Source organism: Pelmatolapia mariae, linkage group LG3_W (genome assembly GCF_036321145.2).
Source record: "Pelmatolapia mariae isolate MD_Pm_ZW linkage group LG3_W, Pm_UMD_F_2, whole genome shotgun sequence".
Taxonomy (NCBI): Eukaryota; Metazoa; Chordata; class Actinopteri; order Cichliformes; family Cichlidae; genus Pelmatolapia; species Pelmatolapia mariae.
Genome location: NC_086229.1, coordinates 86,963,600 through 86,986,161, shown reverse-complemented (window position 1 = coordinate 86,986,161; position 22,562 = coordinate 86,963,600). Strand labels below are relative to the sequence as shown.

Here is a 22,562-nt window from a genome sequence, read left to right as displayed (position 1 = left end):
TCTTCATTCATTCTTTCCCAACATATAATTATCAATTTATGCCGCTCCTTGAGTTTCTCCCTGAAGTGTTTGTGTCAATAATATCGAAACAGCTGCTCTTTGGAGAATGAGCCTTGAATAAAACAAACAATTTTGGGTGGAAAAAGTCATGATGAAAGCAACATTTACAAGTAAATCTTTTGTTTTTTTTACATTTTTAACACTAGCTACCTGATCAGTGCTTTATTACCAAATTCAGGCAGCTAATCAGCGTTTGTTATTCACATAAATAGAGTTATTCTTTAATTCGATCTCCTCCTTGTATACTGTTCTGTGGGATTTTGATCTGCTGTGATTTCTTCTCCATTCAGCCAGACAAACAGCTGCCTGTCTTTGTACTGAATCACTGGTCTGTTATTAAAGGTGTATTTATCCATCACTCTGCGTGGCTGCACAGATAGAAACTCATTGTTCCCATCACTCTCACTCGCACACACACACACAGAGAGTGATGGATCTCTGGCTTCATTATCACTGGACCTCTCTTTACAGTGGGGAGAGAGAGCGCAGGGTGCCGTCAGCCCGGGTCAAGGGGCTGGAAAAGATTCTCACTACAAGGGAGTGAGTGTGTGTGTGTGTGTGTGTGTGTGTGTGTGTGTGTGTGTGTGTGTGTGTGTTGACCGAGCAGGGGTTGGTCAGGGGAGTATGCGTTTAAATTCATGGGTCAGATTTTTTCCTGGCTATGCATGTACAAGAAAGCATATATTCAGATGTGTGTTTGTTTGAGTTGCACCTACCTGTGTATACTTTTGAGTCCCTGTTCAGCGGAGCGCACCTCAACCCTCTGCGGCTGAACAAAGCCAGTGTCTGTGAACAAATCGTAGTGTAATAAGCAAAGTAAACCTTCCAAGGCCTGCTCACTTTCCTAAAAAGACCCTGAGCTCATTGTACTACATGCGCATCGCTCTGCATGTATGTGTGCTGTCTTCACTGAAATACTGAATTGTTATCAAGGTTGCTGCTACCCAGTTGAGCTTCTCTATTAAACTGACCAATTGTAAACTAGACAACTCTTTTTTTCCCGTTATCATTTTTAAATTTCTTCATATTTGTGCTGCTCTGCACTCACGTCTTTTGTCATTTTTCAAACTAATGCTGTATATTTTCTGCCTTATCTGATGTAAACAGCCCATCATAGACTCCGTGTCCTATTTATCCTCCCATCCCTCACTTCTCCAGCCCTCCTTGTCCTGGCAGCCTGTCATTAGATCTGAGCTCACAGACTCATGGCTTTAATTGTGGCCTGCCTCTCTGCGTCTCTGGCAATTTTCTAGCTGGGTTCTACACAAGGGTGTAGTGTGTGTGTGCGTGTTTAGTGTTCATATGACGCATCCACTGTAGGTTCGGTCTGTATGGCAGGCATAGGTGCTTTCATCTGCCTAATCCACACGTATGCATTTGTTTCCATCTGTCAGCGACTCCCTACAACCTCAATGAAGGCTGGACATTTATCCAGGCTTGTGCTGGCAGACATAATTGACCAGGGAAACAGGAGCAGCTCTGTTACTGATCATTTTTTATATATATGAGGCACAGAGGGATGCTTTCATTTGTTAATGGCTCGGGTTTAATATTACCTAGGCACACCAGGGTCTGAAATTGTAAATGCATTAAGAATTTGAAGTTTTTTGAGTGGCACATTTCTATTCTGAGCAAGCCCCGAGTGGAAGTTATCTGATGGTTAATACTGCAGCTCTTACATGTGTAAAATTTAGTGCATGTTGTAGCAGAAACTAGAAATACCCCAGTAGTTATATTAAAATGCTGGCAGGCTAACCTGTGATGTCTACTGTTAGATTCTAGCACATAGGTAGGTACTTGGGGGATTTTGGCTATGCCAAAAGTTCTAAGTAGGTTGCAGTTTCACATAAAGGGTAATGTCAAGGGCAAGGAGAGTATTTACAAGCCTGATTGATTTGAGAATAAAAGTATTTAGCACACAACCAGCTGTGGTGCCCCTGAAGGGAAGCAGTATGAGTCATTTGTCTCCTGTATTGCCCAAAGTAAGTACAAGTTTGTATAACTGAAGAACATGAGCACATGGTTATTTCCTGGAAGAGGTGGTATTTACCAGTGCAGAAATGACAAATTCACAAAACTATCTGCATAAAAGATTCATTCATTCATTTCTGGTCTGCACTAATTACATCTCTCCGTGACTTCATAGGCTCATGTTCGGATAGAAATGTGACAAATACCCAGGTTAGCACACGTGCAAACGATTCAGTTAATCAAGTTGAAGTAATTAATTTTATACAAAGAGGTATTTTTCCCAAACTCAAGGAGGCAGTGACTGAAGGAGAAATTAACCTATTCAAACAAATGAATTCTAATGACGCTTCAGAGACAAGATGTTTGGAGTTGTTCATTCGGGTGAGAGACGAAGAGAAAGCCCAGACTTCCCCACTGGAAAGGACTGAAAGGGAGGAAAATAAAAACAAGAGAAGGGACCCTGAAGAAAGTAAGCTGGGAGGATGAATAATCCTGTAATGAGAGGAGCGGGGGTCTGAGTTCAAGGTTGTATTCAGATTTAAGGATTGTCGCCCTCAAAGACCAAACACAGGCTTCCTTGAGGTTTAAAAGCCTCATATCAGACAAAGCTTATTGTGACTGTGCACATACAGTCTATTGTTCAGTGGTGAAAGGTGTATGGGGCACATTCGACAGTATGTAGAATTTAAATGAAGTCAGGCTTATTCCAAATTTGAACTATTGTTCTTTACTGTGGACTTCATTAAAGTCTAATTAAGTTTCAAATTTAATAGAGAAAAAATAAGTGTTTAACAGTATACAAATACTAAACATTCTGTAGCTAATAGGCCTTACATAAAGTGAAGTTATTGTTAGAAATCTTTTTCACTTTTAAATTGTACATAATCTTCTTAATCTCACCATCGCTACAACATCAGTACACCTTTACCCATGTAAATATTGTCACTTTTTTACTTTCTTATATTACACTACATAAGTTTTTAGTATGAGCAGATCACTTGGACGTTGTTCCTAAAAACAGAAATATTCTGTTAATCCATGGAAATGGTTTGTTTATTTATTCACTGGCTCATTCATTCATACTGGTTCATACCGGTTTGTCAATAATTTATGCATTCCAGAAATTTAATAGAATACCTAAGGCGAAACAATAAATAAATAAATCTCATCTTCGGTCACTGAGTAGTTTATCTTTTACTTACTCCATATATTCTTAAGGAGAAAATACAGTCAAAGTCCAGTGTGTACATCTTCCTTCTCTGAACTTTTATTTTACAAAATCATGTTGTGGGTCGGATTTGACGGATTGGCACGCCATATTTGCCACCAATGAGGTAGAAAAACACATATTAGTAATTAAACGAATCAAGGTTTTATTTTATTTAGGCACAGAATTAATATGATTACCAACACCTGTGTGCACGTTTACCACATATAAACAATAAAGCTCTTGAATCTTGAATATATGAAAGCGCCCATGTGCACTGGCAATACGCTTCTGATCACACAGAATGTAGAAAAAATTACAAATTTTACAATTACAAAATAAATCTTCCAACAGCCCCAGAAAAACTAATTTGTAGTTTTATATACTGTGGGGGGGGAACAAAAAATAGTATCCCCAACAATATCGCTCACGTGTCTGCCGCGCTCAGCCCCCGTCCACGTGGGTTCCCCTGGCAACCAAAGGTTTCCAAGGTGACGAGCACACACAGCTACATGGTTCACTGTAAAGGGACAGGAAGGAGCGGATAGACGAACATTTGTGTAATTACCGATTTAAGTTTGGTCACAATGACCTCACGGAAATGTTTTGGGTTTTTTTTACCGGTTTACAGCTGTCATGTCGGAGGGTTTAAATAGAAAGGTGAAGTAAATATTTTTGCTGCCGAAGACTTCTCTCCAAAGGTAACGACGTCGCTAAAACTTTACCAACTGCCTAAACTACTATGTGGTAAGCTAGTCTGTAACACTCATGCTACAGTAACGTAATCATAATGGTTTACTAAACTATGTGTGTGTGTGTGTGTGTGTGTGTGTGTGTGTGTGTGTGTGTGTGTGTGTGTGTGTGTGTGTTAAACTTGATGCTTCAATTCACTGCTGCACTGTAGCCTGTGTCGTATATTCGTGTGCTTAATCTTTCACAGCCATATAGAAAGAACAGAAAGCTTGACGGAAAAAAGAAGAAATGGAAGAGGAATACTCTAAGGCTATTCGTCAGGTGACTGTGATTTAGAAATTAAACTTTTTCTTCCACCTTAACGAGTTGTGGCAATTATTAATCAACTTTTCCTCCCCACTCCTCTACACATACTCATCCTTTCATCTCACTATCATCTAAGTTGTTCATCGACTGTGTGGCTATTTCTGGTGTAACCGAAGAATCATGGACAGAGGAGAATGAGAAAGCTGTGGATCAGTTCATTGAAGACACCTCTATCACAACCATGTTAGTCTACCTGGACACCAAGGTTGGACTTCGGGTGGAGTACTCGATGCCCTTACTGGTACAACACTCTTTCCTCTCAGCATTGTGGTTGGTGATTTATTTCAGCTGATTTTACTGGTCTTGTAATATTTGAGGGGAAAATATAAAAGTGCCTTTTTTGTTTTACTGTGCAGGGTCTTTTCAGTCATTTTTTGTAACTGTACTATAACTACTAAAAGCAATGGTAAAAGGAAATACTGGCTAAAACTCTGTGAGCTGGTCGACCTTATCTGAAGGGTTGGAGTGCTTCTTCTTCCTAATGTTTTGTTTGTTAATTCAGTTCCCCCCTTTGCCTTCTTTTTCTGTCTTTTTCACCACTGCATCTGAATATTTATCTTCATAGGGAGAGGTGGTAGGGCAGTTGTCCTATTTTGTCCGTGTGCCAGAAGCCATAATCACACTAGAAACGTTTGATACAGCCATACAGTTTGGCACGGTGCGGGGCAACCCCATCCAGAGGCTGCTTCATGACGTGACCTGTTTGCACGCCCCCCCAGTTGCCATTAGCGCCTACAGGGAGCAGAGCACCAAGGACAACTATACCAAACACATGCACTTATATCTCGCCAGCCTTACAGGTGGGTAAATTATTTTTTTTAAAAAAGAAACAGGCATTTCACTCTTTCAACACTTAGTCTCACATTATACGGTTTATTTGACTTCTTTCAAGTTATTTATCTTTGCTTTTCGCACTATGATTTGTCATTGAGACTCTTTAGGGCTCATTAAAGAAGAGTCTACACAGGCAGTTTTGTTAACTTCCTTTGAAGTATTTTTCCTCATCTTACTTAACAGAAGTACTTCTGCTTCTACAAATATGTCCCCCCCACCCCCGCTTGTTTATGCTTCCAATCTGCAAATCCTTAATATAGGCAGTGAAAATCACACTAATCTTTTACTTCCGACTTTTTGCTGCTTTCCAGTTTGACTTTAGGCTTACATAGTATAATGTACGTTTGTACCAGTGCCTTGTACTCTTGATGATAAATACAGAAGGCAAGCTTAGCTTTTCTTGGATATGTCTTCCAATATTCCTGCAAAATCATTCAAGCTCAACCCCACTGGCTGGTGAGCATTGTTAAACAGAAGTGATTCAATCAAGCTCCTCTGTGACTGTGAATTGTCTATTTATAGTATGCATACAGTATTTCTTTAAATGGAGGGAAAGGTATTTTATGGGCCTCTGAGTACAGATTGTGCTGTATAACAGGATTATAGGTAGGAAGGATGAAAAGAATGGAACTTGTCAGATGACTTCAGTTGATGCCATGAGTAGTTGATGGTCACATATGAGCATTACACACGTGGTGTAATTTTATTTTATTTTTGAACAGATGATGTACATAAGAAGTTTGGGAACATTGTTCTCTACATCCCAATGGAAGGCCTGCAGTGCAGTGCTGAGGAGGCCAGCAAGGACAGGAAGCTGATACAGAGAATGGAAAGTAAGCCAGCGGAGCTATTTGTATGCATCTGCATGCAGCTGACAAGGGTTGCTTTTGGTTTCCATGTGTCTCTGAAGGGTATGGGTTAAAAGGGTCACACTTACAAATGTCTGTTCTCTGACTTTATACTGAAGACAACATTGAAACTGCACCATGAGCTTTCTGTCTCAGGCTCTCCAGTGATTTTATTTCATTCAGGGTCCAACTTACAAAATTTGCACCTGTTCATTTTTTTTGGCTGCTTCTTTCTATTTCCATCATCTATGTTCAGAACTCTGTTGCATTCTCATATCCATGACATTTCTGTAGTCATGCTTAGTAGTTATAGCATAGCACCACTAGTTTATGTCAACTTATTATGTGTCTTTTCTATATTGGTTGTTCCTACCTTAATTTCCTCAGTCCTCCATTCACATGTTCTACATGTTTTAGTTGTAATGATCCACTGGACTGATCAAATCAAGGAGCTACTAAATGCGCAAGACATTGTGAACATGAGAGACAGCTGTGGTCCACTGCAGGAGATATCCTTCTGGAAGACTCGCTCTACCCAGCTGTTGAACATCAGCCGGCAGCTACAGAAGCCAGGGGTCAAGCACATCCAGAACATCCTCCAGGTTGCAAAGTCTCTATATGTACAGCGCTTCTGTCAGCTGGCCCATGAAATACAGGTACGGGAAATCTGCGCAAAGTCAGCTCATAATAAAGATTTAATCAAAATAATGTCAACATTTTATTTACAAAACAAATAGCATCATAAGCGCAAAGTGTTGTGCTTCGTATGTTGCAGTCTAGCTGGAAGGCCTCAATATGTGAACATGAAAGCTTTGGTGAATGTGACTGAAATAATAGTAGTAATCATTAATTTCACCTTGACTTTGTGTGTGTGTTCTGCCCAGGATTGTTCTCTTCAGGCCCAGTCAAATCTGACCTTCTTGTCCATATTGAAGGAGCCTTGCGAAGAGCTTGAGCAGCTTAAACCAAGCCAAATTGCTTCCAAGTTTAAACACATTGTCAGTCTCATTCGAATCATCTGGATCAACTCCCCCCACTACAATACCAGTGAGAGGATCATCAACCTCTTCCGCCAGGTACCTGAAATGTTAAACTCTCGCTAGATTTCAACATTAGACTTAAACCAGTGTCCTTTTCATTATACAGTTCATTTTATGGATTTTATTTTGACAGGTCAGTGCTCATTAATCAACAACTGTCAGTACTTAACACTTTAGGCTAATTTTTATCTATTATCCCTGGCTTGTACTGTGTAATATCCTAAATATCAAAATGGAAAAACAATGTTTATATAAAGCTCTGGTACTTTCATTGTAGATTTGGTGGATTGTATCTAACTTGTCATACAATATATATCAAATGTGGAATGCTCATACTGGTTGTTTTTCATCATAGCTACAATAGAAGCTATATAAACTATATCAGCTTTATTTAAATAAACCTAAAACTGAAGTCCATCCGTGGGCCAAGAGAATCACTTGAAAGGCAGCTGACTGTGTTATACATTGTTCTGTTATTTACTTATCACATATTTTCATTTTGTGATAAAATGTTTTTCCAGGAGCACCTTTTTAAGCTGTATTATTTTCTGTTTTTGTGCCTTCTTTTTCTCACATACTGGTGCTCATCATCATCACCATGATGACTTGCTAGATATCAGAGTTCTGATATCTAGCAAGTCAATGGACCAAATAAAATATCTGATCATTTTCATTGCACGACTTATTTTTACATTTAAAATGACAGCTCCACAGGAAGAGGGATAAATTATAATAATTATAAAATTATTATGTTTTGAGTTAGCATGCTTGCTTTACTTTTTTTTTTTCTCAGATTCCCTTTGTCTGGTTAATATAATTCATATAATTTGTAAATCCTGAAGGCTGCAGGGTAATGACTTGTGACTGGGGTAATTTAACAAGTAGCAGACGGGCGATGCTTTCTTTGTTTTCCTTATAATAAGTTAATAAGAGCAAGAAAAAGCTTAGCTGCCAAATACTTAAAATATATGTCCCTGTGTTGCAGATGACTAATGAGATCATCCGTCTGTGCTCTCAAAGGATCTGTCTGGACAGGATTTTTGAAGGCTACGTGTTATCTAGCAAACAAATCCTCAGCGACTGCATGCAGTGTTGCCTGATCTGGAAGGAAGTTTACCTCCGTGCCTCAAAAATTCATCACAAGTAGGAGAAATTTTACATGCATAGAAATACAAAACAGAGTTTTCTTGATTGTTTTAAATTCCCAAATATGTTGTCTATAGATAGTCTGAACTTGAACCTAAATTCATATTTAGGTTCATATTTACTTAAATAAGTTCAGCCATGTTGGTTACAGTGATCATCACCTCAGATCTTCTTGTATTTTGTTCTCAACCTTGAAATAAAAGCTGAATTCCAAAAGGCTGGAGGAACATTTTGTAGCTAATTAGGTTAACTGATAACAGTCAGTCAGTAAAGTGGTTGAGTATCTTAGGGAGGCAGTTTGGTGGTCAGAGGTTCACCAAAGAACAAAAAAACTATCAAATCTGAAACAGTTTCAGAATAATGGTCCTCCAAGTCAAACTGCAAAGACTTGGAATATCTTGCCAACTACATAATATAATCAAAAGATTCAGAGGATATGGAAAAAAAAAACCTCTGTGCACAAAGGACAATGCTGAAAATCAATATTAAGCCTGTGTCTTTGGGCACTCGGGGATCTGCATTAAAGAAAACAAACAAACAAAAAAACAACAACATGCATGTTTCTGTCATGAAAATCACTACATGGACTCAGGAACGCTTCCAGAAATTACTGTATGTAAACACAGTTAACCGTGCCATCCACAAATGCACATTAAAGCTCTACCGTGCAAAGAAGAAGCCACTTGTGAACATGATGCAGAAATGCCATCTTCTCTGGGCCAAAGCTCATTTAAGATGGACTGAGGCAAAGTGGAAAACTGTTCTGTGGTCAGACGAATCCAAATTTAAAATTCTTTTGGGAAAGGCACCACATCCCCTGCACTAAAGAGGAGAGAGGGACCATCTGGTTATCAGTGCTCAGTTCAAAAGCCTGATGGTGCGTGGTGCCTATGGAATTGGTAGCTTGCACATCTGGAAAGGCACCATCAGTGCTGAAAGGAATACACAAGTTTTAGAGCAGCATGCATGCTCCCAACCAGATGATGTCTTTTTCAGGGAAGGCCTCGCATATTTCAGTAAGACAAACCACATCCTGCATCTATTACAGCATCGTGGCTTTGCAGTAGAAGTTCAGACCTTTCACCAACCAAAACGTTTGGCGCATCATGAAAGAAAAATATGACAAAGAAGAACAAAGAAGATGTAGAGCAGCTAGAATCCTCTATCGGACATGAATGTCCAGCAGCTGTTCTCCTCAGTTCACAGATGTTTACAGACTGTTGTTAAAAGAAGAGGGGAGCTACACAGTGGCAAACATGACCCCGTCCCAACTTTTTAGACACGTGTTGCTATCAAATTCAAAATGAATGTTTTTCTTTAAATGAAACACATTCTCAGTTTAAACATCTGATATTCTGTTCTATTGTGAATAAAATGTAGATTTTTGAGATGTACAAGTCCTTGCATACTGTTTTATTTACATTTTACACAGTGTCCAGACTTTTTCCAAATTGGGTTCATAGTAAGCAAACAAATTTTAGACAGTCTGAAGACTTTAGAGGGATTGGAACTCAAACAGAGGTCAGAGATGCCCTTCATATACACAGCTGTATAATGGTACATACCAGCAGTCCCCAACCCCTGGGCCAGTCCATGAGTCGTTTGGTACCGGGCCGCGAGAGTTGAGGCTCAGGTGTGAAGTTTATGGTTTTCAGGGTTGTTATCATTTTTTAGCGCTATTTTTTTTATTGTTTTTATCATTTACTGGGATTCCCTGGTTATTTTCCTGTGTGTTATGAATAAATCTTCTTTTTTTTGGTACCAGTACTGGTTTTATTTTGTTGTATTTATCCACGACACCTTAAAGGCCGGTCCGTGGTGCAAAAAATGTTGGGGACTGCTGGTATATACAGTGTCCTTTTTCTTTTTAAAGATTTCACAATTGATAAACTTCACTCATCCTATTTATAACCTCTAAAGATATATTATAAAATGAAAAACCACTTCATTTAGTGTTGCCCACCAACCTTCAGCCATCCAAGCCCATTTTCTGCCTTTTTTTCTGTTTCTCTTTGCTCTCTTTGCTCTCTTTGCTCCGTTGTTCTAGCCTTTTCCTTTATCTTTATCCTTTTTCATTCACATCAGGTATTCCCGAAAAGGCTGGGTCCTGGACAAAACAACGTTTATCGTGGTGATTGAGTCTTATGTTCAGAGGCTCAGAGACCTAATTGAGGTAAATATTTTCTCTCGGTAGCACAGAACAAGTAACACTGCATACTGAATCACAATTATCAGGTTAACCATCATGAGCAAAGGAACAATACTAAAAAGACATATTTCAAAAAAAGAAAGGAAAAAATGGCACCCACCTTGTGCTGTCCTACTCTTTCAGTAGCTCTTCTGTAGACAGAACTCTTCTATAAAAGCAGCTTGGGCTGCTGTAAAATGGAGACTAATCACAAAACACCCAGAACAAAAACTTAAAAGAAATTTAGTTTCTATTTAAATACAATTTCTTAAACAGTTTACAAAGTATAGTGACAGTTTGCTCATTTGTGTGAGTAAGGTGGCCTTTATTGTTGACAACTTTATAGATAGTCTTGAGTCAGCAGGTGATCACCTCCAATATAATTTCAGAAAATCCCTTGTGTGGGATAGATATATATGTTGTTTGATATGAGTTTATTAGCTTCTCTTGTCTGCTCTCAGATATGTGACTGCCAGCATCAGTTTGCCCGTTGGGAGGATGGTCAGCAGAGGGCTCTGCCATGCTTAGGTGGTTGCAAGGGACCAGGGTTTACTGGCACCCTCCTGAAGAATGAAAGCGACTTCCATCGTAGCCTGGAAAAACTACGCTCTGTTGACAAGGGCATACTTGATGTCAAGGATACCACGTGGTGCAATGAATTCAACAGGTTAAGCTTTGTTTGTTTTAAAATAATCAAATGAATATGGAGTATAATAGTTTGAAAGGGTTTTTACATGTTTATAAAATATAATTGTTGTTTGTGGGGAGCCACGGGCAGTTAAATGAAGGGAGCACCAGAACCTATACAACCCAAATGAGTGGTTTGGCAGAAGGTGTTTATATTGGTGAACAAATATAAAAGCTGTTTTTCTGATCTTACCTCTGCATGCTTATTATGTTAATACATCCCTACACGATTTTAACTTCTCCTCTACATTAATGCGTCTCTGCGGATATCAGTGTTAGTATGCGTGTCTACACTTCTGCTAGCGTGCTTTTGCTAAATTCATTAAGTATTTTGGCATGTAGACATGTTTTGGTGTCTGTATGCGTGTGTACAGGTTTTGTGCGTTTGTGAAAGATCTGGAGATGAAGATTCAGGGCCTGATTGGTTCAGTGTTTACGACAGGGAACACAGTTGAGGAAGGAATTCGGCTGCTGGACGTCTTTACGCCTTTGTTCGCTCGCAAGGTACTCTTTCACAAAGACATTCACAGAAACAGTTACACAAGTTTTACCATTGGCTAAATTTGTATTAAACAATGTAACACATTTTCATTTGTTTTAAATTAAATGTTACAGGTTAATATCTGGTCCTGTGTTGCTAATTCTAATAAATCAACCCAGTATCATGGCAAAACCTTGCTGTGACTGCAACTTCTGCATATGTGTCCATAGACACGATGGAACAGCGTATTACATGCTTTGCCATGATAACGGGGTGAATAAATTGCTGTGCTCAAGTTTGTGTGTTTGTTAGAGTAAAAGCAGTTGCACACATGGGTGAATAGTTTGCCTTTGTTGTACTGGAGACCTTCAGATTTGTTCCGATTACAGGTTTCATTCAGTGCAATGATCAATCAAATGCTATTTTTCTGTTTTCATTACAGCTAAACTTTTCTCTTTGCCCTATTTTTTTCTGTTACCATCATAACATGTATCTTTGAATTCCTCCATCACAGTGCATTAAGCGCACTGTAGAAGAGAAGCTGGAGGAAACCTGCAATATCTTTTACAAAGAGCTTAAAATGGGAAACAAAGAGCTGAACCAGACCTCAATGTTTTACCCTGATCATATGCCCTGGAAAGCAGGCCAGGTCTACTGGGTGACAGCCCAAAGACATCAGTTAGAGAGATTCATGGAGGTGAGGCGTTTAGACAATAAGAAAGACCGTTGATTTTTAGTACACAATTGTTGCTTTGTGCAATCACTAACCAACCTTACTTCCATCTCCTCTACTCTGTTTGCTCTCCTTTGCCTCCAGGTGCTTCAGAAGGCCCACTTAATACTGGATTCTCAGACCTGCAAGGAGTTACTTACCACCTGTGGTCAAACTATGCAAATTTTGGATGAGATTGTGAGGAAGAACTTCAGTGAATGGACTCAGAAGTTGGATGTGCAGTATCTCAAACGCCTGGAGCAGCCACTCATGGTGCGCTGCAAGGACAAGAAGCTGGACATCAACTTTGACAAGTGGGTCAAACAACACGAGCACACATGACTTAAACACAAGAGGTACAAAGCTTACATGCTAAACTCTGTGTAATAAACCTAGATGCACTATAACTGATGGTAAATACACTTTACTGTTAGGTGAATACACAAATGTGCTCTTACACAATAGATTCATGCAAAGAGAAGTTATACTTTAAATGTTTCCAACAAGATAGCTGTTTACTGGAGGCAGTGTATTTAATGTTTTAGCTTAAAACAGTCATTAAAGTTTATGATTTCCCAGGGGTCTCCAGAGATTTACGTACAACTTTACATTTTAATGTACTTACTCCGTATCGTTATTTTGTATCTTTTTTGTCTAGCGACCTGTTGAATCTGTTCTCTGAGATCCAGTGCTGGGATCGACTAAAGTTTGAGATCCCCCAGAGTGTATCTGACATTTACCAGGACAGAGATGACCTCAGAGGCCTGAGGCAGCAAGTACTGCTGCTGGTCCGCGAGTATAACAGGTCTGACTTGGAACACTTGCTTGCAGCATTACACAGCATCACCATTCATCTGGAGAGCTTGACCAGTTTTTGTGTTGTGAACACGTTTTGTGAATTAACATCCTTGTAATTGTGAGCACTATAAGAAGATTATTAATCAGTGAGCTAATTAAAATCACTTAAATTAAAGGTCCCGTGTTCTTCCACTTTTATACAAAAGCACAGAGATCATTTTTTACCTGGTTTGTATTAAATCAGTGTAGGAGGAGTAGGAGAGAAGCAAACAGATGTAAATGGCTAAAAGATTGCCAGATACGTTTAAATGTAGCAAAGCACATGAAGCACAAAACAGCGCACACAGATTTCTCCTCTATTGGTTATAAATTACTCTTTAAAGTTTCCACAGTAAATAGGCATCTGTCAGCATTACATATTCCCCAGAGCTCTGTCATCGGTGCATGCGATCAAAGATAATAATTATGTTAGCCACAATGAAGGCTAAAGGGATCTACAGCTTCATACGTTGTGTGCTTTTTTGTGTGTTTGTTTAGTTTTTATCTTTTCAAAAAGTGTTGTCTGACCTCAGCTTACATACATCCCACAGTTAAACTGAAAAGGATTTTTGTTGGTCAAAATATGTTTTAAGCTTCTTTTTTTTTTTAGAAAAAAGGCTTTTATATATCCAAAGCCTTTTTTGGAGCATTGTAACAAAATGAAAAGCGTGACACAAATACTGATCAACACCTGTAAGACTTTACAATGGATTCAAAATTTCGCACATTTACACACCTACAAGCACAGAGAAAGATGTACATGCTGTATTTGATAATCTTGCCTGTTCAGATATTATTCAATCAGTAAACAAAACATATTTACCTAATGTCCTTCTGATCTGTGGGTCCCGTCTGTGTGGCAGGATCACAGAAATGCTGTCTCCTGAGGAGTTGGGTCTTTTTCGGGAGAGAATACGTTTCATTGATAAGAAGATCCAGCCGGGTCTGACCAAACTCCTGTGGTTGTCTAAAGGAGCTTCTAACATCTTCATCCGTGACTGTCTCCTGCATGTTGACAAGGTTGTAAGATTGCAGTTCACCACTTACAGATATTTTTCTTTTGAGCCTCAGACTGGTGACAACAGTAACTAGACTAGCAACAATCACATTTTCCTTAACTGTAGCATATTTTTTTGAACCTGTAATAAACCTCTGTGGATGAGTCTTACTTAGCAGCTTCACTTGTCTTCTTCCCTCTACTGTCCTCTTATTCTCAGCTCCATGTGATAATTGATAATTACAAAGTGTCCAGTCAGTTCATCTTCAAACACTGTCATCGGATTAGTGAAGCACTTCTGGTTAAACTGGATGGAAAAACTGTGTACAGGTAAGAACTGATTTAACAACTCATTTTCATTACATTACAAGTCTGTCTAATAAATACATCAAATAAATTCAATGTAAAGTATTATTTATTTAATTCAATTCTTTTCATTTAGGAATCTGGAGTTTGAGGATGACCAGAAGGCTCACCAGCAGAACATTCTCCAAATACTTCGCTCAGCACACCAGGATATTGTCAATATCATGACCCGGATCTATGACATCTTGGCAGATGATGGACCTGAGGTATGTCCTCTGTTCATCTGCCATTAAACTATTTGGGGCTTTCAAATAGAAATGCTGACTCATTTATACCAAAATGCTCGGGTATTTTTGTGAAACGCTTTGAAAAACACTATGTGATAGGGTTAAGGTTATGGTTAGGGCTGGAATGGAGGGCTGGAGCCTCTGTTCGAAGTGTGTGTCAGCGCCGCGAGCAGAATTCTATTGCATTTAAATGGAACCCAGAGTGTCTCATAAGGATGTATCTTTCATGTGTGTATGTTACGCGTTAGGAATGTAAAATGCTCTGGATCAGCAGTGGTTTTTGCCTTGGAACTATCCCATGGATGCCATTTTTACCCAGTTACTTTCTTATTATTGAATCATGAACACTGACTCTTAACTAAGACCAGGTGAGGCCTGCAGTTCTTTAGATGTCGCTCTGAGTTCTTTTGTGATCTCTTGTATGAGTGTGTGATGTCCTCTTGGGATGATTTTGGTCACTGGCCACTCCTGGGAAGTTTCACCACCGTCCTGTTTGCGGCAATCACTTTGTTAAATCGATCTGGAAAGCTTTTTCTCCTAATAAATGAAATTGTCCTTTAAAAACTGCATTTTGTCCTTACTCTGGTCATTTTTGTCAGAAAAAAAAATCATAAACAAGTCTAATACAGTATAAAAGAAGTATAAACAAAAAGACACTTATTCCAAATCTTATTCATATGCCCTTAGTGTCTTTAACTATATAATAATAATATTAATTAATAATAATTAATAATATTAGTTTCTATTGCAGTATTTTGTATGTTAAAATTGTAAAATGGTTTTTAAGGTCCAGGAGCACTGGGTGAACTACATAGAGAGGGTGGATCATATGATCGAAGAAGCTTTCAACAGTAACATCAAAAACTCCTTGAAGAAGCTATCCAAAGCGATCAACGGTGACAGCAAGACTACACCCAGTCCCCTGTTTAAAGTCCTTGTTACCCTCCACAGAGCAGCTCCACAAATGGCTCCAAAGGTACTAGATTCCTGTTTTAATCCGGTTCAGTCATTGATATTGATTTGTTGACACTGTGAAGGGAGATGTCCATATATGTTAACAGTTTAAAACATGAGTATGTGGGTCTCTTTTAACAGGTAGAGTTTTCCCCAACTCTCAGAAAGCTGGCTCAGGTTGTGAATATTATGCCTCAGCTCATCAGTCTCATCTCAGAATTTAAACGACTCCAAGAACTTCTCTCCAACCAAGAGTCCCAGAAGGATCCCATACACATCATTATAGGTCAGAACATTTTTTAAAACATAAAAATACAGTATAAACATATATGTCACCATGTCTGTAATTCTATTCTTTACTGGGTGACTCTGATGCTGTTTGATCCACCAGGGCAAGATGAGGGGATAAAAAAGATTCAGGCTGCAATTGCCTCAGGGATGACAGCCAATGCCAGCCAATTGCAATCTCATTTAAAAAACTGGGACAAATACAGGGACATCTGGGAGATGAATAAGGATTCCATTATACAACGCTACCAGAGACTTAACCTACCGCTGTCTTCTTTTGATGCAGATATACAAAGGTACTGTGAAGTATAATCTAAATATTTAACGGCGTTCTCTTGAGTCATCCACAAAGTTTTTTTTCTGCAATATTTTGTCACATCTTGACTTCCAGGTACTCAGAGAAGGCCAGCAGTGTTCAACAAGAAGAGACGGTGCTTAACATCCAGTTTGTCATGCTGGACTGTTCACCGCTCAAGTCTTCCTTGGTGCAGCACTGCAATGAGTGGCAAACCAAGTTCACTCAGCTTCTCAGTGACATGGCCAGCATGCGCCTAAAAGAACTTCATGCCTCCCTGCATGACAGTGCCAGCAGGTGGGAAATCAGTGAAATAACCTTATCGTACAGGGGTTTTTACTTGTGTTAGAGCATCGCTGACTCTGGGACCTAGTAGATGCTTTCTTGTGAATATAATTAATCAAGAGTTAATGTTTGAGGACTCATTTCCTAGAAATTCCGTATGTTTTAAGGTCAATATTTAATGTTGTTTGAAGTGAAGAAGCCTTATAAAAGTTTACCAAAAATATAATTCTACTGAGAAAAAGACATCAGTTATGTAAGTGTTATCAAAGAGGAGTTCAGTTTGTGTGAGCTGTGCGCTATCCAGTACATGCTTTGATCATGAATTACGAATTGAATGTCAGTGCTTGTTTGCCTGAAGCCCATAACAGCAACATCTACAGGTCAGCCCACACAGTGCAGACTGCTTTGCCCACACACACTTGCAATCTTGTGCACTTTTAGCAGAAAAATGTAATTGTATACTACACTTAACCAGCATTTGATACAATCTTTTCCAAACTTAGCTTCAGAGCAGTCGGCAGCGCGAAGTGTATTTAATTAAGCAGAGACCTTGTGAAAGAATTGAAAATAATTTATCGGAGCACAGAGGTTGGGAAGTAACATGCAATTACAATCACACAAGAAGCAGTTATTTTAGATGTTTGGATGCTGGGTAAAATATAAATAGAGCAAAATACAATGATTTTATTCACATTAGAACACAGAAAACAAGTTAATGTTTAAACTGAAAAAATGTAAGAAAAATATTCGCTTGTTTATAATTTAATGGCAGTAACACATCTGGGACACAGACTGTGTTGTAGCCCATCTTCTGTGAATAACAATCCATTTACAGCTATAAAATAAGTAGACCAGCTGCTGGACTTCTAGGAGACGAATGCTGTCCAATAATATTGTAGCTGTTCAACAGTCGGTCTTCTTTGTGTTTTTCGTTTCATGATGCATCAAATGTTTTCAATTGGTGAAAGGTCTGGACTGCAGACAGGCCACTTCTGAACCCAGACTCTTCTACTGTGAAGACATGCAGTTGTATTAGATGCAGTATACTGCTTAACATTGCTTTGCTGAAATAACCACTAGATGCATTTTTCTTTTGCCCATGTTCATTTCTGAGAAACTGTCTCTCTAAGATGCTCATTTTACACCCAGTAATGTCAGTGACCTGCTGCCAATAAATCTAATTAGTTGCAAGATGTTCTTTTTGTTGCCTTATCCCATCTCAGTTTAAACATTTTATATGTTTTATCTGTTTTTAATGTATTAATGAGTATACAGTGTGGGTTTATGATATCACAACTTTGACAACTTTCATGCTAGTGGGGTTACAGTTATGCAAAACATCACATATGTCATTAATCTACTCTTAATAGGCTACCAAACTGTAGCCTAACAAGACTTTTAGTGGGTCTTATAGTCTATTGTATTTGGGTTTTCAGGAGTGACATGACATTTCATCTGTCTCTTCTGTCCTCTGAACACTTGCAGTCTTAATGGGCACTTAATTGACTGTTGACTTTTTACAAATCCTGCAAGTGTGACTATATCGTGCATATTAGGGCATGTTTTCGGGTACACTGTTGAGGAGTAGGTTGGCTTTATTTAAGTTTTGATTGTTTTAGTCTTCAGAACATGAAGATGAAGGTACGATCCAGTTAACATTGCCGAAATGAATGTTAATGAATGAATATAATAAAAAGCAAATCTGAATTTGTGTTGTATTTGTTTGTATGTACTATGTGTGCTTAGGCTGAAAAAATCTCCCCAGACACTGACGGAGCTCAGTGAGAGCCAAAAGCTCTTGGAGACTCTCCAGAGCAATTTGGCCAAGACCGAAGCTCAGATTCCTGTCATCCATGAACAGTTTGCTATCCTCGACAAATATGAAGTCCCAGTGGAACAAGATGTAGGTGCCTTGTTCATCCCTAAACAAACTGAAAAAGCATATGTTTTTGTGTATGTATTATATACAACCACATTGGATTTTCACATTGTCTTTGTATCTCTGTAAAGTCTATCCAGTTATCTCTCTCAGTTAGTGCAAGAGTACTGCTGGTGTTGCTTATGAGCGACATGCCAAATAAAATGTCTTTCATATTGTTTTGATATTAACAGTAACTGTGCAATTACACAGAGGGTGAAGTTTATCATTCATTGGCCTCAGATAGTATCAAAATATAGTTTACCAACCAAAACATATCTTTTCTAATCAAGGCCAAATTTATTTTGTATACCTTGAAGGTTTCTGAGTGTCTGCACACATATACACACTGTTGAAGCATGTCATGAAGAAATGCTTTCCCTCTAATCATGATTCAGTTCTGCTGATTGTGTTCGGTTTCTCTGCAGGTGCAGGAAATGCGTGATGTGCTGAATGAGGAATGGGTGTGGTTCCAGCAGGTGTTGATCGACAGTGACATCATGCTGCAGAAACAAAAGGAAAAGTTTAAGAACAGCCTCGTCCTCTCTTACGAGGAGTTGAAGAAGAAGATTGAGGCCACTGTGGAGGAGTTCAGTGCCAAAGGTCACAGTCTCTCTCTATCTCTCTCCCTCATTTGCTCTTTCACATATTCAGATACTTTATTTTCAAGTTTGTCATGATTTTTTGATTGCGCACCTTTCACTTGCTCTGTTTCTTTTTTTCTCATTAACAATCTAAGTTAAGCCTCTTTTGGAACAATACCCAGTTTCTAATCTTTTCTTGACCCTGTATCCCTATGCTTTGTTACTCATAATACTTCATCTTTATAATGCCCCTCACCTTTTCCACCTCTTCTGCCTTTTCCTGCTACTTTTATGTCCAATATTATCTTTTTTTCCTATTTAGAAGGTGTTACTTTTGTTTCATGTCCTATTTTCATTACTTCCACTCAAAGTCTTTGTATGTTCAGTGGTTGGTAAATAGACTAATAGACCAATATTAAATCCTTTGTAAGCGCTCTAAAAAATCTATAAAGCGATAAAAGAAATGTTTCCACAGTTACATAATATAAACAGAAATATTACATAAGACATACTACTGAGGACAACTTGGTAGAAACAGTATGACTTAATCTTTGCTCTTATTTTTTCAAGGCTTATGTCAGTCTTAGTGTGTTCGAACAATGTTTGTTTCTTCATTTTTTTTCCCAGTGCTAAACAGATGATTAATGTTTAAACACATAAGTGTCTGTGTTTATGTGCCTTCATGAGTGTATACCTCACTACGTTTTTACATTTGCATATCCAGGTCCATTTAACAGTGCACTGAGCACTGACTTGGCCTTAAAACAAATAGCAGAGCATCGTAGCCAACTGGAGACTCTGAAACAGGAAGAAAGCACCATCCATGATGGGCTGAGATTCTTCAAAATAGAACAAGCCCCCTCCAAAAGCATACGGACTCTGGAGAAGGTGTGGACCAGCACTAGGTTCAGAATGTTAACATAGCATTGGTGCAACGCAGTAGCATTTGATGACAATAAATTGTGCTATATGGTTTGTAGGACTTGGACCAACTGCAGCAGGTCTGGGATATCACAGAGGAATGGAACGCCAACTGGAATATCTGGAAGGCTGGCCAGTTTGGTACACTGCAGACAGAGAGCATGGAGACTGCCGCACAGGACATGTTTAAAAACCTCCATAAACTCCAGAGAGATCTGAAGGTCAGTTCTTCATTGAAGACAGTCTAGTGACTGCTAAATTTACAAAATTTGTTGCCAAAATCACAAAATGCAGTACTTAACAATACTTGACATTTTCATCACACAGCTGTGAGGATGTGATCTCTGTCTGATTGCAGGATAAACAGTGGGATATTGTAGATTTCTCCAAGAACAAGATTGACCAGTTTAGGCAGGTCATCCCGCTCATTGCTGATCTGAGGAACCCAGCCGTAAGAGACAGGTACTGACTGAAAACAAGCTCTCTTTTGTCATTTCAGTATATGTTGGATGTGTTAAAATGCATGAAGCATCTGTGTGCCTAATGGGGTTGGTTTACAACTACAAATGAGCATCATTAAAAGATTAGAGAATTAAGACTGTGAGCAGTTTATTGCTTATAGCTAAGTTGCTAGTGTCTCAAATCAAGAACTGCCACAAAGTGTTCGCTGACAACCCCTCTCTTTTACACTTTGTTTCTTTCTCTTCTTACAAACAGAAGATTTTCCTAGCTTTGTTTTTTAGATAGAACAGACATAAGTTACATTACTGCATCACTATTACCACACTGTTTACACACTAAAAATTCATGATTGCTTTTGAAATAAAGACGTGCGTGTTCTTGCAATTAGCCTTGCATATTTCTTCATCTGAGAAAAGTGGGACAAGAATAACTTAACTTAAAATGCTTCTTTCAGGCACTGGAAGCAGATCTCTGAGGAGCTGCAGTATTCTTTTGACCCAACCAGTGCTGAATTCACCCTGGAAAAGATCATATCTTTCGGCTTCAACATGTATACTGGCAAAATCTGCGAGATCTCTGGAGCCGCCACCAAGGAACTCTCCATAGAACAGGTGTTTTTTTACAAATATAGACAGGTGCTCAGTGGGAACTTTTGTAGCACTGTGAGTGAAAGCGAGCCTGAAGGGAGCAATTGTTTGATGTGGTTTAGTCAGTATTACCCTGTCAGAATCTGAAATTTAAATTCTCCATTAGGTTTCAGAAAGTGTTTCCTTCCAGGGGTTTTAAGAAGGAAATGTACTTTTTGTATTACTGATAAAATCTTTTCCCTTAATAGACATACAACACCAGAAAATTCAGAGTAAAATGAAGAAAAACTTAAGTCCAAAAAGTATCTGCCAAAAGAGATGTATGTGTGGGTCACACAATTCATCCAGCCATCCATTTTCTAGGTTATGGAGCCAGCACTCTAAGCCAAGACCTCCCTCTCGTCAGCCTCCTCCTTTGGCTCATTCGGATGGGAGATCATATCTCCAGGCCTTCCGAAGTCAGCCTAGAGATTTAATCGCTCTAGCGAATGCGATGCCCAAACCACCTCAGTCGGTTATAGTAGCAGTAACAGAGTCGCAGCTGTAATCTGAGTCCTTCCCAAATAGAAGAACTACTCACTTTATTGACAAGGGAGAGCTCAGCCACCCTCTGGAGGAAGCTCATTTCTGCTGCTTGTATTTCCAACCTCATTCTTTAAACCCTACCCAGAGCTCGTGGCCATGGGTGAGGGTAGGAACATAGATCGAACACACTCTTTCACACTCTTCACTACAACAGACTGCTACAGCATCCGCATTACAGCAAAAACAGCACCAATCTATCACTTTGCCCTCTCCACTCTCCGATCACTTATTCATAATACCTTGAGATACTCCTCATCTCAGGGCAGCACCTTGTCCCTGACCCGGCCTGGGCACTCCACCGTTTCCCAGCTGAAACCAGCTCGCACTCGGAGGTGCTAATTCTAATTCCCGCCACCTCATACCCAGTGATAGGAAAAAGAATCTCTTGTAAGAGGTCACAAAAGAGCGATTGGAAAAGAAATTTTGTCATTATGCAAATTTAAAAGTTCTCCATCCCCAGTGAATTCATACACTAAAACTCAAAGCTAAGATGAATTGTGTTCTGTTATTAATCAGGTCATATGACTGTCTCATCAATCAAGTTTGGTCAATATGAAAAGAGTGGAAATATTTCCTCATTATTTTGCTAGGTCAGTGTGGTTTTTCTCTTAACAGTACTTTTTATGTGTGACATTGAAGGGTCTGAAGGGTATCACCAAGACGTGGCAGGAAATGACCCTGGACATAGCACCTTACAAAGATGAAGGCCACTATCGACTGAGGTGAGAAAGTGAGCCTTGAAGGCACGGTTTAGAGAAGAAAAGAAAAAGAAGTTTTCCATCAAACTTCAGTATTCATCATACCTTTATGTATTTGCATCACCCACAGTTCAGTACAGCTCAGTACTGTCATGAGGTTAGGTTTTCATACTCTACACGCCTGTGTTACGTCTCTATATACTATAGAGCGTATATCGAATGGATCTGAGAGTAATGTGATTGTTTATGAAGTTAGAATGAGCAGATGTGTCAGCGGGAATGTTTAAGCCATCCACTGCATACAAACTGAGTCAGACCTCAGATC

At 39.1% G+C, this 22,562-nt stretch overlaps 1 protein-coding gene across 1 annotated transcript in view; it reads left to right on the top strand.

Moving 5' to 3' along the window:
- Window positions 1–4,219: 4,219 nt before the first annotated feature.
- dnah2 (dynein, axonemal, heavy chain 2) overlaps window positions 4,220–22,562 on the top strand; it is a 63,973-nt gene continuing 45,630 nt past the window's right edge. Inside the window, exons 1-27 of the mRNA XM_063465490.1 lie at window positions 4,220–4,252; window positions 4,374–4,538; window positions 4,863–5,097; window positions 5,854–5,964; window positions 6,397–6,635; window positions 6,864–7,055; window positions 8,005–8,162; window positions 10,251–10,338; window positions 10,815–11,020; window positions 11,415–11,544; window positions 12,036–12,218; window positions 12,339–12,547; window positions 12,892–13,038; window positions 13,934–14,090; window positions 14,288–14,397; window positions 14,510–14,639; window positions 15,448–15,636; window positions 15,756–15,900; window positions 16,006–16,198; window positions 16,294–16,494; window positions 18,229–18,385; window positions 18,829–19,003; window positions 19,709–19,872; window positions 19,965–20,126; window positions 20,264–20,367; window positions 20,822–20,978; window positions 22,179–22,261. Coding sequence (XP_063321560.1) covers window positions 4,220–4,252; window positions 4,374–4,538; window positions 4,863–5,097; window positions 5,854–5,964; window positions 6,397–6,635; window positions 6,864–7,055; window positions 8,005–8,162; window positions 10,251–10,338; window positions 10,815–11,020; window positions 11,415–11,544; window positions 12,036–12,218; window positions 12,339–12,547; window positions 12,892–13,038; window positions 13,934–14,090; window positions 14,288–14,397; window positions 14,510–14,639; window positions 15,448–15,636; window positions 15,756–15,900; window positions 16,006–16,198; window positions 16,294–16,494; window positions 18,229–18,385; window positions 18,829–19,003; window positions 19,709–19,872; window positions 19,965–20,126; window positions 20,264–20,367; window positions 20,822–20,978; window positions 22,179–22,261 — 4,223 coding nt within the window. The remainder of the gene's footprint in view (window positions 4,253–4,373; window positions 4,539–4,862; window positions 5,098–5,853; window positions 5,965–6,396; window positions 6,636–6,863; window positions 7,056–8,004; window positions 8,163–10,250; window positions 10,339–10,814; window positions 11,021–11,414; window positions 11,545–12,035; window positions 12,219–12,338; window positions 12,548–12,891; window positions 13,039–13,933; window positions 14,091–14,287; window positions 14,398–14,509; window positions 14,640–15,447; window positions 15,637–15,755; window positions 15,901–16,005; window positions 16,199–16,293; window positions 16,495–18,228; window positions 18,386–18,828; window positions 19,004–19,708; window positions 19,873–19,964; window positions 20,127–20,263; window positions 20,368–20,821; window positions 20,979–22,178; window positions 22,262–22,562) is intronic.